Genomic DNA, 16,403 nt, shown 5'->3' with positions numbered 1-16,403 from the left:
TTCTTTATTTTTACCACTTAACAATGTTTTATAATTTTAGAATATTGGGGGCCATATAAATATAAACATATTACATGTTATACCTTGTATGGTGTAATAATTTATGGAATCCAGCAGCTATATTTTGGGTGGCTATTTTCATCTTTTTTGTGTGTGTTCCAGATGCTATTCCTAAAAATAAGTTCTTGACTTCTTATTTCTGCTGCGAGAATGTAATTTGCCTTCTGTAATTGCAAGGGTTAAGACCCGTTTAGTGTAAAGTAAGATTTTGTGTGTTCCAGTTGTCTGTCTGTCCATCTGGTCCATCTTAGGGGTTGCTTGTGAGCTTAGCACGTGCACCCTTAACTTACACGGTGGTATATTTGCCTTTTATCTGTCCTGTACCTGGTGCTGTGGTTGTCATCTGCATGACGTTTGTAAATGATGTAAACTCTACAGTTTGTTGTTATTTTTGCTGTAAACAATGAGTTCTCTCTTAACACTACCGACAAGAAATATGTTTACTATTTGTCTACGTATCTGCCGTTTCTGTTGGTCTTTATTCCTTAGTGTGGATCTCCGTTTCTGTCTGGTGTCATTTTCCTTCTGTGAACTGTGGACATTTTTGGAGTGCCAAGTCTGCTATTGAAGACTTTTTTATTTTCGTTTGTCTGTGGAAGAGTTTTGCCCACCTTTTGAAGGCTTGTTTTGGTGGATACAGAATTGTAGGTTAAATGTTTTTTTCTTTTATCATTTTAATTAAAAATTTCTTTTTACTGTATATTTATTTCTGAGAGAGAGAGAGAGAGAAGGAGAGAGAGAGGGAGAGAGAGGGAGAGGGAGAGGGAGAAGGAGAGGGAGACACAGAATCGGAAACAGGCTCCAGGCTCTGAGCTGTCAGCACAGGGCCCTGTGCAGGGCTCGAACTCAATAACGGTGAGATCATGACCTGACCCGAAGTCCAGCGCTTAACTGACTGAGCCACCCAGGCGCCCCTTCTTTTATCATTTTAAGATGTTGCTTTGTTTTTTTTTTTTCCTGGTGTGCATGGTTTCTGATGAGAAGTCAGTGGTTCTGTATGTAAATGTGTATTTTCTCCCCATTCTGACTGCTTTTATGGTTTTTTCTTCATCAGTGCTTTTAACAATTGAGTGCCTTTGTGTGGGTGTGCGCACATGCATTTTTTTTTTTTTTTTTTTTTAAGAGAGAGGGTGCTCACACATGTGAGCAGGGTGAGGGGCAGAGAGAGAGAGAGAGAGAGACAGAGACAAAGACTCCCAAGCAGGCTCCGTGCTCAGTGCAGAACCTGACCCAGGGCTTGATCCCACGACTCTGGGATCACGACTTGAGCCGAAATCAAGAGTCAGGCACTCAACCGACTGAGCCATTCAGATGCTCCTGTGTATTTTTATACTGCTTGGGTTGATTGATTTTGGATCTGTGGGTTGATACTTTTCATTGAATTTGGGAAAATTTCCAACTGTTATTTCTTCATAAATTTTCATTCCCCGATTTTTCTCTCCTTTCCTTTTAATACTTCCTCTAGATAGGAATGTTTGCTTGATTTTGTTGTGAAGGTTTTAGATGCTTGTCTCATTTATTACTATTTTTTCCATTGTATTTTATACTTGTTTTCAGTTAGGTTAATTTCTGTTGCATCGTTTTTACATTCACTGATCTTCTGCAGTGTTTAATCTGCTGTTTGATCCATCCAGTGAATTTTTCATAGTTTTTCATTCTGTAAGTAATCTGTGCACCCAGCGTGGGGCTTGAACTCATGACATTGAGATCAAAAGTTGCACATTCTACCAACTGAGCCAACCAGGCATCCCCATTTCAATTATTATTTATTCCTAGAATTACCATTTGATTCCTTTTTATAGTTTTCTCTTTATTCAGTTTTGCTGTTTGGGGCCACTTGGCTGGCTCAGAGGAGCGTGCAGCTATTGATCTCTGGGTCGTGAGTTGGAGCCCCGTCTTGGGTGTAGAGATTATTTAAATAAATAAACTTAGAAGATTTGCTGTTTTTTCTTATTTTGTCTGCATTTTCCTTCTATTTTGAAGCCTTTGTATGCCTGTTTTTTCCTCTGCCAATTTCATTATTTCTGTCATTTCTGGATCTATAGGTGGATTTGTTTTCCTCCTGAAGCAGGCCTCCTTTTTCTGCTTCTTTGTGTGCCTAGTGATTTTAGTTTTTTTAAGTAGGTTCCATGCCCAACATGGGGTTTGAACTCACAACTCAGATTAAGAGTCGCATGCTCTACTGACTGAGCCAGCCAGACGCCCTCTTTCTAGTGATTTTTGATTGGATACAGGCATTAGAAATACTAGGTAGTTGAGCTTCTGGGTTTTGTTGTCCTTTGAAAGGTGTTGAATTTTGCCCTGGCAGGCTGCACACTGTCTTGATTCTTGAAGGTATGTTTCAGTGTCTGTTGGGACAGTCAGGAGGCAGCCAGGATGGCTCTACTGCTGAAGCTTGGATGTTTTTTGTGGGGGAAGTCTGCTTTGAATGTCCGTGGTGTTTTTGGGTTTCTCCACCCTAGCTGATTGGAGCACTTACGTTTCCTGGGTGCTGTGCGAGTTCTAATAGCTGTTCAGCTCCTAGCTCCTGGCGCATGCTTTTTGCCTCGCCTCCCACAGGGACCTGTACCCAGCACTTGGGCAGCTTAGTGTTTGGCCAAAGAATCAAGGGGATTTCTAGGTGTAGGTAATGGAGCTCCTTCTGTGCAGAGCTCCCTCCTTTCTGTGGCCTGCCTTACCAGTTCCAGCCTGGACCTCCCATCTCCATCCTCCCCACTCAGCAAGACCCCTCTGTTGTGTTTGGGCCCCCTCTCCCCACACTGGACTGTGGAAATTGTCTCCAGATAGAAAGCCAGAGTGATTGTGGGGCTCCCCAGGTTTGTTTCCTTTTTCTCAGGGATCACAGATCTGCATGGCCTGTTGTCTTGGGTCTGAAAACAGTGCTTTTGTGCAGCTGCCCAGTTTTGCTCACGGTGCGTGAGGTAGGTCAGTTACGAGGCACTGATGTGATAAGCTTTTAAAAGTATGTGTTTTTATCCCTATCCCACAGTTATTCTTCACAGTTGAATTAAAGTTTCAGACTGAAAAATTTCAACATTTATTTGGATCTTACACGAGCAAATTCGTCGTGTTTGTAGACAACTGAATATGCTATTTTGGCTTGTAGGTTAAAGCAAGTGTGTGTGTGTGTGTGTGTGTGTGTACACGTTATGTATGTACACTCATTTTGTCATGACATATACTGTCCACTAACTAGAAGGGAATAAAAAATCTATTTGTCCTTATCATTAGATAATTTACGGAGCCCTAATGTAGTTTGTATCTTATTTTCATAGTTTTACTTTAATATGTATTTCTTTAACACCCGTGGAGCCATGCAGTGTGCTGTGTGCTCGGGATATAAAAACGAGTAAGAGAAATTGTCGAGCAACAGCTCTAGCCTGTGCGGTGATTAGACTATTCTTTATTTCTGACTCATGAGCCCCTCATTTTAAAAATACTTCTTCCATCCTTACTCCCTTCAGCTCTCTCCCTTCTCAACCATTTCTTCATATTCTAAATATTCCTGATAGATTCAGTTCATTGTTTCACTGAACAAATATTTGTTGAATGCAGGCCACGTGGCAGGCACTGTTCTTGGTACTGATGATACCTTGATGAATAAAACTTTTGTCATGGACTCCTATCCAGTTACCCTCTTCATCACAGACCTGTGTTTGTAGTCATCATTTAAGTGCAGTCGGCTCTTACTTTAACATTCTTCTCCTTTGTTATGGGTGTGCCTTGTTGCAAGTGATCTTGGCACATTTTCCTACATAATCTTGGTTGCCCTCCCCTCCTTTCTCAGGGGAGTCTATCTCAGAAGCTTGGCCTCCTAAGAGTTTCCACATTTTGTGGATGTTATAGTTTTAATTAGCTTGGATTATTTTCATTTACTTTTGGTCTTTAATACCGTACTTTCTCTTTAAAATCAAATGTGGTTTAAGATGTCACAAGGATGGTCCCCTATCAGCGTATTAACAACAAAAGAAATTCAAGCTAGCTACAGGCAGAGCTACTTGTGGGTTTCACATCCAAGATAAATAAATGGCTTTTTTCTTTGCCGAGGGTCTTCTCCTAGGCTTTTCTCTTTGATGTGTGCTCTCTGTGTCCGGCTGCCTGTTTGAGTCTCACCATCTCCCAGTCTCCCAGATCTGTTCATGGAATGCTTCTCTGAAGAATCACCGCTAATTTCTATAGTGTTATGGTCCCTGGTTTAGGTTTTTGCTGAAACATCGTAACTGGAGTGGAATGAGAAAGCTACTGCTAGTTGTTCTTCCTTTTTCTCCTCCCTCCCTCCCTCCCTCCCTCCCTCCTTTCCTTCTTCCTTCCTTCCTTCCTTCAAAATTTTTATGAATATTCAAAAACATACTTATGGTAAAAAAGCTCCATATAGTTCAGAAGGATATAAAAATGCGCACAGGACCCCACTTGCATACTTTTTCCAGCTTACCTTTTACACTATTTGGCAGCAATTTAAAATACTATTTTGGTACTGAACTCCAAATAATGATTATGAAGATAATTTTGAATTAAATATTATAAGACTTGATACTACAGCATGTATTTTGACACATTCTTGAGCTAAAATATTAAAGCTCATTTTTAGTTTAGTTGGACAAGGATTACATATAGCATGGTATAGATAGATGTCAGGTTAAACCATTTGAAATGGCTGTTTTGTAGGCCAGAGGAGGTCTAAGATTAGCAGTTTCCTACAGGTCAGCCTAATACTTTATTAACATCATAGGATGAACTGAGTCCTTGTTCTTCTTAACATTTGACTTGAAAGGGAAGATGCAGGGGCGCCTGGGGGGCTCAGTCAGTTGAGCATCTGACTTCGGCTCAGGTCATGATCTCACAGCTCAGCTCGTGAATTCAAGCCCCGCGTCGAGCTCTGTGCTGACAGCTGAGACTGGAGCCTGCTTTGGATTCTGACTCCTTCTCTCTGTCCCTCCCCTGCTCATGCTAGTGCATACTGTCTCTCTCTTCTCTTTCTCCTTCAAAAATAAACATAAAAGAAAGGGAAGAGGGAAACTTTGGAAAGACTAAAAACCGTGGCGATGGGCCTGATTATAAAATCAGGTAAAGAAGGAATTCTCGTATTAGTTTGTCTTCCTGGATGGAGTCTTGTCATAGGAGAAGAATGAATGAATGAATGGATAACTTAAATACTTGTGGGAGGAAATGAAACTTGAGTATCTTTCTGCATTGCACGCATAACAGTTGAACTCAGAAAGGAGACAGTGAGCATGTGGCAAACACACCTATATACAGACCATAGTTACGAGGCCCCATCACTGGGACTGTTAGTAGTTGTGATAGATGGTATAGTAAGTAGCTAAAAAAAAGTACTACAAGTGAAAAACATAAAGTGATTTCTTGTTAGTCCATGTTTTGATTACCTACAGCAAAATTTAAAAAGAACATTGGATTCTTTGTCACCTAGCATACCACCCTTATGTACAGGAGTGTGTATTAGTGTTTTAATAATAATAAAAAGCCCCAAATAATTAACCAGGAAGGCAAATCTCTTGGGGGGAAACCAGCCCTATGGTGTATTGTATAGTCACAATTCTAGCTGAGGTTTGGGTTATGTGCCACTTGGATTAGTTGGAAGTAGCTTTCTTTCATTAAGTTAAGCAATTAAATTGTTTTTTAGATGATGTTCGAAGCCGCTTTGGCATCGTCTGGTGGCCTGTTAGAAATGCAGACCCTCAGGCCCTACCCTAGATGTACGGAATCAGAACCTGCATTTTTCACAAGATTCAGAGGCGATTTGTAAGCACATTAATGTTTGTGAAGTACTGTTCTAGATCATGGGTGGCATTGTCACCTCCAAACAGTGTCACGTTAACCTCTCGGTGCTTGGTGAATTTAATGCACGCAGTTAATCCGTTAATTGATGGGATCTAGATTGAGAAAATGAAACAGATATTTTGGGAGGATAGTTACAATAATCAAGCAGCAGCTGTCAGTTTCTTTGTATTTCTTTCATAGCTATCTGGATGTCACAGAATTGTCCATCCCTTCCTCAAAGTGTATCCTTGAGTCTGATTGTACTCACGCGGGATGATTTGTTGATATTTCGTGATTGTGAGTATGTGTGCGTAGGTGTGTGTGTACATGCCCGAGGCAACAACAAAGTATACAAATTAAAGGAGTAATGAGATTTTGATGAGTCAAGGATGGTAATCTATACTGTAGCATATAAAATAACTGAAAAGTGGGGGCTCTGGGTGGCTCAGTCTGTTAAGTATCCGACTTCAGCTCAGGTCATGATCTCAAGGTTCATAGGTTCTAGCCCCGCATCGGGCTGTCTGCTGTCAGCACAGAGCCTGCTTCGGATCTTCTGTCCCCACCCCCAGCCCCACACATGTGCTCATTCTCTCTCAAAAATAAACATTAAAAAAAAAAAAGATCTCTAAAAAGTAATAAAATAATTTGTGTGTCTGGGAGGTATAAAAATCTCAGTCCAGCAGAAGGTAAGAAAGGAACATGAAATAGTTGGAGTAAATAGAAGGGTTATAAGTGTACATACATAAATGAAACCCAGGTACATACTGTTTACAAGAGACAAACCTAAAATGTAAGGGAATGGAAAGTTGGCAGCGAAAAGTGGACAAAAGGCATACCACACAAAGAATGAGAAAGTGTGGTGTGACCATATTAAAAAAGGGAAGCATTATTGGAAATAAAGAAGGGCTGTTGATGATGATAAAAGGTTTTTATTTCAGTTTATCTATTTATTTTGAGAGAGAGAGTACAAGCAGGGGAAGGGCGGAGAGAGGGGGAGAGAGAATCCCAGGCAGGTTCTGCGCCCTGTCAGCATAGAACCCCACATGGGGCTCGAACCCATGAACCGTGAGATTATGACCTGAGCTGAAGTCTAGAGTCAGACGGTTCCTGACCGAGCCACCCAAATGCCCCAGGATATTTTTAATACACCTCTCTCGCTAACTGATAGAACAGGACGAGAGCAGAAATAGAAAACCCACATAAGAGAGGATACTTAATAAAATTAGCAAACTCAAAAGATAGGAGCCGGCCTCGTTAGCCAGTCCTGAGTTGAAGGAGATAGCACTAGATTTACACCTACATTGATAGAAAAGCTTAGAGGCTGTAATGAAGAACTTGATGCCAGCGCATATGAAATGTAGACGAAGGAGCCATACTCTTAGAAAAATAACAATTTACCAGACATACCAGGAAATACAAAATTTGAATAGTCCTCTTAAAGAAATACAACTTTTAAGTAATTATTAGCTTTTAACTACCCACAAAGGAAATTCCAAGTCAAGATGGTTTCATCAGTGAGTCCGTCACAAAAGGATGATTATGACCAAATTGTGTTCCAGGAAATGCATAGTCGGTTTAACATTCAAAAATCAATCTGTATATTTTACCACATTAACAGTGGATCAGAAAACTCATGTCATTTCAATGGATGCAGAAGAAGCATTTAATAAAATTTAGCATCCATTTGTGAGGGAAAGGTTTTAGCAAACTATGATTAGAAAGGAACTTGATTCATTTGTTAATGGTCATCAAGGAAGAACAAAACCTACATCAACCGCAGTACTAGAGATACGTTGAAAGCTTACTTTCTGAGATTGGGAATAAGACAGGAAAGTAAGTACCTGTGTCCCTCTCTGAGCACCGCCGGGTTTGAGGGACAGTGGCAAGAAGAATGAGGTGGGGGGAAGAATAAGGAATGGGAAGGCGAAACTACCGTTCAAACGTCCAGAAGTGCTAGTGGCTATGGCAGCCTGTTACACGATGCCGATACATTCATCATGGCCAGAAATTCTGTCGAGCAGCACTGTTGAAGAGAGACGGTGTGCACTTTCAACCACAGTGCCAACATAGGTTTATTTGTTTTGTGATTTTGGTGAGCTAATTCTAAACCATATACGGACATGCAGAGGACTACGAATAACCCAAACCATTGTTGAGGAAGTACAGAATTCTCTACTGGATATTAAAACTTGTAAAGCTGGTTCTTGCACAAGGTTGAAAGAAATCTAGGTAGGTCTGTATCCAGTAGAATAGCGTAGAGAATCCAAAACCAGATCCAAGCGTGCACGGGCATGGGATTTATGATACACATGCCTTGCAGAGCAGCAGGGAAAGTTTGTCTTTGTAATAATTGGTCCTGAGTCAGTTGAATGTCCGTTATGGGGGGGATGCAGCTGAATTCCTGTGGTACACATGCACAGAAATCAAATCCAAGAGCACTGCCCATCTAGATGCGAATGGTGAAAACTCACCTGCTAGAAGATAACAGCATTTCTTGATGACTTGGATATAAGGGAACATTTCTTAAACGGACACCAAAAATACGAATTCTAAAGCAGAAGGTGATGAAATTAGTAGATTGTACTCATCAAAAAAACACCCTTAAGAGAGTGACCGTGCAGACCACTTACAACCGACAAAGGGCTCGTACCCAATATGTGTTAAAAATAGGATGTTTTAAATTTTAGAAATGTACAGGAATAGTCTTTCTTGATAGAAAAATGGAAAAGCAACCTAAGTGGATCTTTAAGCGGCCTTCAATAGATGAAAAGCTGCTCATAGCCACCAGGAAACTTGTACACGCTCATGTGTTGGTGGAGAGCCACCACATACCTCCAGCAGTGGCTGAGATTAGGAAGACTGAGGGTCCCAGGTGTCAGTGAAGGAACAGAGCAGAAGGGACTTTCATAAACTTCCAGGGGAGAAACGGAGCAGTTAAAAACACTACAGAAGTTAGAAACTACAGCGATTAGAAGAGCAACAGAACAGCATCTGTGTATGTGCCAGAAGACCCTTAACAAGACTCGTCCTAATGACACGGTTCATAATAGCTCTGAACTGGAAATAATCCAAGTGTCGGTCGCAAGTAGGACACATGGGTTACCATGAAGTAACGATCATGACCAAACTGCAGTTTATAGGCACAACGTGAAGTGAACAAACCCACTTATATAAAGTTATAACTAATCTGGTTTTGGAGGTCAAGATAGCAACTTTGGGGTAGAGAGAATTGGGTATTGATTGAGAGGGGTCAGAGAGTGATGGGGGGGGGTTTCTGGGATGATGCCCATGTTTCTCCCCTCTCCCCTTTAACAAGTTCAATTGATAATTATTTAAGCTCTATACTAATGATTTTTATCCTTTTTTTGCTATATTACAATAAGTGAGTTTAAACCTAGTATATAATGACACTGGTAGTAGAAGCAGAAGCTAGTATTTTGTAAAGTACCAAGATCCATTATTTGTGTTTTCTTGTGTCTTACTTTTTGAAAACTTCATAATAAACCTAAGGGAATAGGGTTAGTGTAATAATATCTCTGTTTCATAGATAGGGAAGCTAAGACCTAGAGTGGTTAAGTAACTTGCCTTTCAGTGCCTTAGTGTTTTTACTGTTTATAAGAGCTATTTATATATCAAAGAACTTAATCCTATTTATATATATTTAAATTTATTTATATTCCTTCCCAGTTTGTTTGGTTTTTGTATTTTTGTCATGTAGATGTAAAGCCTCCTTTTCCCCCCATTATTTGACATTTAGGTTTCCGTGTTTTTTTGTTTTTTTTAAAATGGTTGCGGACAATACCAGGATAAACATTCTTCCGTGTCTTTGTGCACGTCATCGATTATATCCTTAGGCTAAATTCCCAGTTTTGTTTTGTTTTTTAGCTGAACAGAGTTGTTCCATGTATCTGAATGGACTGTATTTTTTTAGTATGAGTAATGAAATGTTTAGAAAATTGCCCCATCTATCATGATAGTGGCATTGTCCTTTCACTTATTCAGCAACTATTTATTGATCGTGCCCTGTGGGTCAGTTAAGGACCTCAGGCTGTAACGGAGGGGACAGAAGCTAAGGTCTAAGAGCCGTGCCAAGGCAGGTTATGTTCCAGTTTCAGTAATGGGGAGAGGACTCGAGGTTTGCTGCTTCGAAGAGTCACTCTAGCATTTTACTGAAGGGATCCAGAGCTGCAAATGGGCAGAATAAAGACAAAAAAAGAGCTCGTGGGGATCTGTTGTAGTCCTCTGAGTGAGACAGGGGTTCATGGAGATGAAGAGAGGGGCTGTCAGTTTGAATGTTCTACGGGAGGTGGAGGCAGCCAGATTGGGCAGCTGTTTGCCCGAGGCTGGTCTCTGGGGGCAGAGAACTCCGACTGCAGGAGCTCTGGTTCCGGGTGACTGGGTGGAAGGCGGCGCCGTGTGCTCTGGTGGAGCAGAGAAGTGGCACTTGTGTTTGGAGGGCGCCGAGCTTTGCTCTCTCCGGTTTGGGGAGTCTGGGCGACCGTCAAGGAAGAGGCTGTTCGCCCCGCGAGAACGGGTGCTGTCCCCACCAGCCGTTACCGCACGGCACAGGGCAGCATCGTGGCCGGTGTGGGCCGTTCATGAGCCGCCAGAGCTGTTCCGAGTATTTTACACACCGTCCCCACAGCCTATGCACGTTTGCCGAAATGAGGCGCGCAAGGCCACGCGGTCGAGGAGCGTGGAGCTCAGGTTCCGAAGTGCGGCAGCCTGGCCGAGCGTCCGGGCTCTTTACCGTGGGGCCTGCGCTGTTGTAGGTCTCAGAAACAGTGCTTGAGGAAAAGTACCCAGGTGCTGAACGACACGGCCTGTTGTCTGGTTGGAGTTAGCTGGTTTGTTCAGGAAGGCACGCACGGGAACTCTGGGCCCTCGGTTTGTTGGCCAGGGTTCGGCGCTTCACCTTTTGGCTTTCGTCTGAGATTACAAGTGTGGTTAAATTTAAGAAGAAAGGTCTTCTTTTCAAGGAAGAATGAACTTTTATTCGCCAGCTACCCAATGCTTGTATGGACCAAGTGTTCATTTTCCATTTCTACCGTGAAAATCGTGACCGTGGTCCCAGCCTTACCTGTGGGATGATTATTGGCCGTTCGTACTCGCGGGGAGCTTGCGGGGTCTGGATCCTCTCGGGACTGTGTCTGAAGAGTTGGAGGAACCCAGCATCCTGTGAATTTGTATCCGTGTATTTGTATGCTCAGCTGTTAATGACCCGTGTCGGTGGTGAGCACCTTGAGGACAGATCTTTCGCTTGGTTTGGGGGATGCTGGAATATTGATCGCGTACACCCGGTGGGTGCGAAGCGGCATCTCAGGGGCGTTCCTTTGAATTGGTTGCTGTGTCTACAGCCACAGCACCCTGAACACGCCCGATCTCGTCTGAGTTAGTTTCTCTGGAGCTGATCCACTGGAGAGGCCCTTCTCAGAAAATCAAAGATTACTTACTTAACTCAAAGTTCTCGATGGAAACCTCCTATGTGAAAATAAGTATTAAGGGTTGTTACTCCTAGCGGTTTATGAAAAGACAAGATTTTCTCTTACCACAGATTTATAGACACGTTAGTCACTGTATTTTATCCCATTGAATCTAGAACTGTTGTGTTGAGTATAGTTATTTGTTTGCAGTGTGTGGTTTTAAAAACTTTTACTATTACTGAAACTCCCAAATCCTAAGGTCCTTGTGGAAAGGACTGTCAGCTAGGTCAAAGGATGGGGACACTGGGATATAAATACATCCTTTCAACCTCACTTACTGTCTTCTCGTAGGAGGAGAGACTTCAGCATGCAAACCTTCATCTGTTCGGCTCGCACCGTCATTTTCATTCCATGCTGCTGGCCTTCAGATGGCTGGACAGATGCCCCATTCACATCAGTACAGTGACCGTCGCCAGCCAAACATAAGTGACCAACAGGTTTCTGCCTTATCTTATTCTGACCAGATTCAGCAACCTCTCACTAACCAGGTAAGTGCGTGATGTTTCAGAAGTGATTTGTTGGGAGTGTGGCAGAATGGTAAATAGGCAAAAACGGCTTGACGGTTTTCACTTTTTCGTGCCATACACGAGATTCTGGATTGACGAGATAGGATGTCAAGAAGTTTGCGTTCAAGTTTGTCAGCTTTTTCTTTTTTCTGTCTCTTCCACTTGATTAAAAAACACTTACAAACCAACCATAGCCACATTCTCTCCTTCTGTAATAGGGAGGGGAAAAGTTCATTTTAAAGAATGTCTGTTAAAATAAAGAAACTGAGAGCTTATTTTTATAGAAAGGTGGTTAAGGAGAAGAATATAAGAGGAAAACAGGTCAGATTCCAAACTTAAGCAGAGCGGATTTTATGCCATTATAAACAACTTCAGCGCGCAGGCATTGCAATAAATATGAAACTCCTTAAAATGGAGAAGAGAAAAATGTAATGCAAATTAACCGCACTGGTCATTTTAATATTCAGACTAGAGATTTCAGCAGTTGTTTATAAAATGGACAGTGTAACAGAATAAATGCAGAAATCTCTTGGTATGCACACATACACGTGTGTGTTATGTACGTGTGTGTTTTGCATATTTCCTGAATTAACTGCATTCACTACATTGAATTTTGGTTTGGGGAGAATTTTTGTACTGACTATAGTTGTGGTAAAGTTTCTTTCCCCACTTAGATGGAGGGTGTGATGACCACTGAAAAAGGCCCTTAGGAATTTGGGTTGCCCCTGTTTTTTAGGCCTTTTAATATATCAGGTGATGATCAGAACCTTGGGAAATTTCAATATATTTCTTACACTGGATTATTTATTTCTGATTCCCTAGTATGTGGTTTTAATGAGCACCTGGCTCCAGTTAAGTAACATCATGATGAGGGGACACCCTTGTATGTGTTATAAGAAGAATTTTGTCAACAGTTGAGCTGGCTTTACATTCATAAAATATATATAGCACGTGAATAACATTCATAGTTAAGATGAATTATGGCAAGACTTAGGAATTTGCTTTATGCAGTAAGTTGAGAAGTTGCGTGTTTGAGAATTGGAGCACGTGGTCCGAGTGTTCAAACTTGGCAGGTGTGTACCAGAAGACAGCTCTGTGGTACATCCAAAAAATAGGAAAAGCACAATGATTCGTTTGCATTGCGCAGCTGACCCTTGAACAACACGGGCTTGAATCGCGCAGACCCACTTAGATGGGGATCTTTTTGATACGTACAGCCCAGTACTGTGAATGTATTTTCTCTTCCTTAGGATTTTCTTAATAGCGGTTTCCATTCTCTAGCTGACTTTGTTCATAGTAAGAATAGAGTGCATAATATACAAAATATGTGTTAATTGTTTATTGGCAGACCTTCTGGCTGGCAGTAGGCTAATCAGTAACTAAATTTTTGGAGGGTCAAAAGTTATGTGTGGATTTTCAACTGCACAGGGAGCGTGGCTAGTGTTCCTGACTCCCACGTTGTTCAAGAATCACCTGTACTTTTAAGAAACAGAGTATGTTTGGATTCATTTTCTCCCATGTTCAAAAGCAGCCTGTCAGGCAGGGTGCCTGTTTTTATTGTTTTCCAGCTGAAGGGCCTGAGCTCCCACCTGTGACTTCTCCAGGTGTTGATGCCGTAGACTTGGGGGTGCAGCCCAGGTTCTTTCTTCTTAGACACAGTGCCCTTTCTGTTGTATGACACCTGGCATCTATGGAGGGCTAGAAAAAATCCTAGTCCTTTAGTTGTAGTAGGTAATTGTAGCAGGTAATTCGGTCAGCACAGCACCTGTTTTGAGATACAACTGACATCTTATTTGTGGGTTATTTTAAAGTCAGAAATAATTCACTTAATATTTCTGTTTTTTAGTTACAAGATGTTTTTAAAGGATTCATATGATGTAAAAAGACTGTCTTTTTAAATTTTTATTTATTCAGTTTTTTTAATTTATTCTGAGAGAGAGAATAGGAGAAGCAGTGAGAGAGAATCCCAAGCAGGCTCTGCTGTCAGTGTCACTGTCAGTGCAGAGCCCAGTGTGGGGCTCGAACTCCCGAACCGTGAGATCACGGCCTGAGCCGAAACCAACAGTCAGACGCTTAAGACTGAGCCCCGCCGGGCGACCCAAAAAGGCTGTCTTTTAAGTAACAGTATTCAGCCAGGTATTTCTACCATAGTCCAGAAATTTCTGAACCTAATCAGGCAGATGAGAAGAGATTTTTCTTATAACTGAAGCGTAAAACACTGAAACTGTGGGCTGGTGTAGCATATGGTCTGCAAGTCCTAAGACATGGACCCGGGGTCTTGACTCACGTAGTTGCAGGAGGCGGCCCTTCTGTCTGCTCCTTGAATGTATGATGGGGACCTTAGACTACACTGCTCTAAACTTACCTCTGGCTGTAAACTTGGATAATTTTATTATTTGATTTCTGTTGTTTCTTGTTAACATCCTAGTTTGTTTGTTTTTAAGGTTTATTATATAAGTAAGTTGAAATGAACTAATAACTTTAACGTTTTATTTCTGGTTATGCGAGTGGTGTGTTTTATACAGGTTTTTAAACAGTTTTGTCCAAAAGGTAAATTCAGGAAGCAAGAGAAACGTAGTAAAAGCAGTTGTAGAAAAGTATGCTTGGCGTTGGGATTGCTGAGTCCCTTTGTGCTGTTAGAATTTTCACATACCTTGCACAGTCCTCAGACTAGACTAAGGTATGCCCTACCTGTGCTTTTCAGCTGTTTCAGTAGCTCTCAGAACAGCAAGAAAGGCAGAATGTGGGTTTCTAGTTCTTCATTCTATATGAAACTATGAGGTAAATATAAATAAAATGGATGGAATAGGTATTATTAAGCTAGAAGACAATTTTTAAGTAATGTCCTGGAGCTTACGCTGTGTAATCTTTTCAAGAAAAAAACAGTTTGAGCTCCCAGAACTGATTTAAGCAGGAGATGCACACTATGCTTTCCTGAGCTTTGTGATCTGTGTCTTTGCCCAGAGGGGTCCAGGAGCTATGAGCCCTGGGGGTGTGGGTTTCTCCGGCTCCGGGGAAGAAGGGAGCTCGCTCCGGTCCTCTCTGTGCTCCTGGCTTTGTGACAAGAAGCAGGAAAGGGAGAAAAATGTCAAACGCTCAGGATTCAGCCTTGAGTCTAGCATAGATGCGTAACCGAGTGTTTGGAAAAGTCACTTCCTAATTTTGGGTTTGTGCTCTAGCAAGCAGCACGGTATCAAAACACAGAAGATTTGGCTGCCGAGCCTGAAATCGCCGTGAAAGTTAGTGGAGGGAGTGTTACTTGGTTTGTTCTTTCCACATAGTTTGAGCACCTGCTTGTACAAGGTGCCATTTGAAGCAATGAAATGCAGTCTGGTCTGAAGGCTGATTGTTTGTGGGCAGAATACCTCTGGTTTACATATACAGATGCTCCCAAAGTACTGACTTCTTTTGCAAGAAGTATATAAGAAAAGCACGGTGTGTAGAATTAGCTGAGCAGTTTGGCCTCATAGACAGATTTGGCCAACTGTGGAAGGGGTTGGTGATATTTTATAAAATGCCAAGCACCTAGCGCACACTCCTGTCGAGCGTGGGAAAATCATCGCTGCTGAGTCCAAATTACCTTCTTGTCGAATTTCTTGTATGTCCTGTACATTTGAAATTGTTGTCTTGATTGTGTGATTTTGGTGTTTTTGAGTGAGCATAATTGCTCCTGGAAAGATGGAGTCACTGGTTCTGTTTTTCCCATGTTTGAAATACCAGTGGAATTGTAAATGGACAAGGTAAAAATTTCAAGAAACACAGTCACAGTTTTGTGTATAGCTAATTTTAATAAACCCACATGCTTATTTTGTTGATATTTACTAAGCACAACTCCGTGATGTTGCCCTACAAATAGCCTAAAAGTGACTCGGCCAAGAGGGTAGAATTGAGGCCTTCCCCTGACCAGGAAGGAGCTCCTGGCCCAGTGTTGTGTGGTTCAGAGCCCGGGACTTCGCACGGTCTCAGTTGCCATCTCACAGGTGCCCTTTACGAGCCGCAGAACTCCGGCCGAGCATTTCACGTCATAGACTCCGGTCTCCCACTTGCAAGCTGGTGACAAGAACACTGCTCCCTCTCAGGAGATCGCTGCGAGGATTCCAGGAGAGATGCAGAAATCTGTGTGTGCTTCTGACAGGGCGTGGAGCAAGTACTTCTCTTATTTTATTGTCAACTACTTAAGTCATTCATTTGTTTCTAACCGCAGCAGCTACGCCTCCCGCCAAACTTTTCTTAGAGTAGTAACGAAATACCTCACTGGTTGAGCTTCTGTAAGATCTCATGGTGGGGTTTAGCCGCATTCCAGTGCTCTAAGGATGGTCTTGCCGAGTTAATTCCCTGCATGAGAAAACGTTGCCAGGGTCTTAAAAAATAAAGAAGGAAATATGTTAAGGCAAACCTTTTTCATTATCTTAACTGCTTATAGCATTCATTCACATAAAAATAATTGACATGCTTATTACCAGTATTGTTACTCGATTAAATTACATCTCCAAGGAACAGTATAAGAATAAAATATCCTGTGCATCTCACTGTACCTGCTCTTTATATTTAGCAAGATAAAACAACATATATTTGA

At 41.8% G+C, this 16,403-nt stretch overlaps 1 protein-coding gene across 4 annotated transcripts in view; it reads left to right on the top strand.

Annotated features, from left to right (window-relative positions):
* The window catches only part of DYRK1A (dual specificity tyrosine phosphorylation regulated kinase 1A), a 149,882-nt gene that overhangs the window by 98,019 nt on the left and 35,460 nt on the right, over nt 1-16,403 (top strand). For all 4 annotated transcript variants that reach the window (XM_019420337.2, XM_019420339.2, XM_019420338.2 and 1 more), the window contains one exon: nt 11,613-11,809. In XM_019420337.2, the coding sequence (XP_019275882.1) occupies nt 11,613-11,809 (197 nt within the window). The remainder of the gene's footprint in view (nt 1-11,612; nt 11,810-16,403) is intronic.

The sequence above is a fragment of the Panthera pardus genome, unplaced genomic scaffold, assembly GCF_024362965.1.
Source record: "Panthera pardus isolate Hobbes unplaced genomic scaffold, ASM2436296v1 HiC_scaffold_16, whole genome shotgun sequence".
Lineage (NCBI taxonomy): Eukaryota > Metazoa > Chordata > Mammalia > Carnivora > Felidae > Panthera > Panthera pardus.
This window is presented reverse-complemented; position numbering and strand designations above follow the sequence as displayed.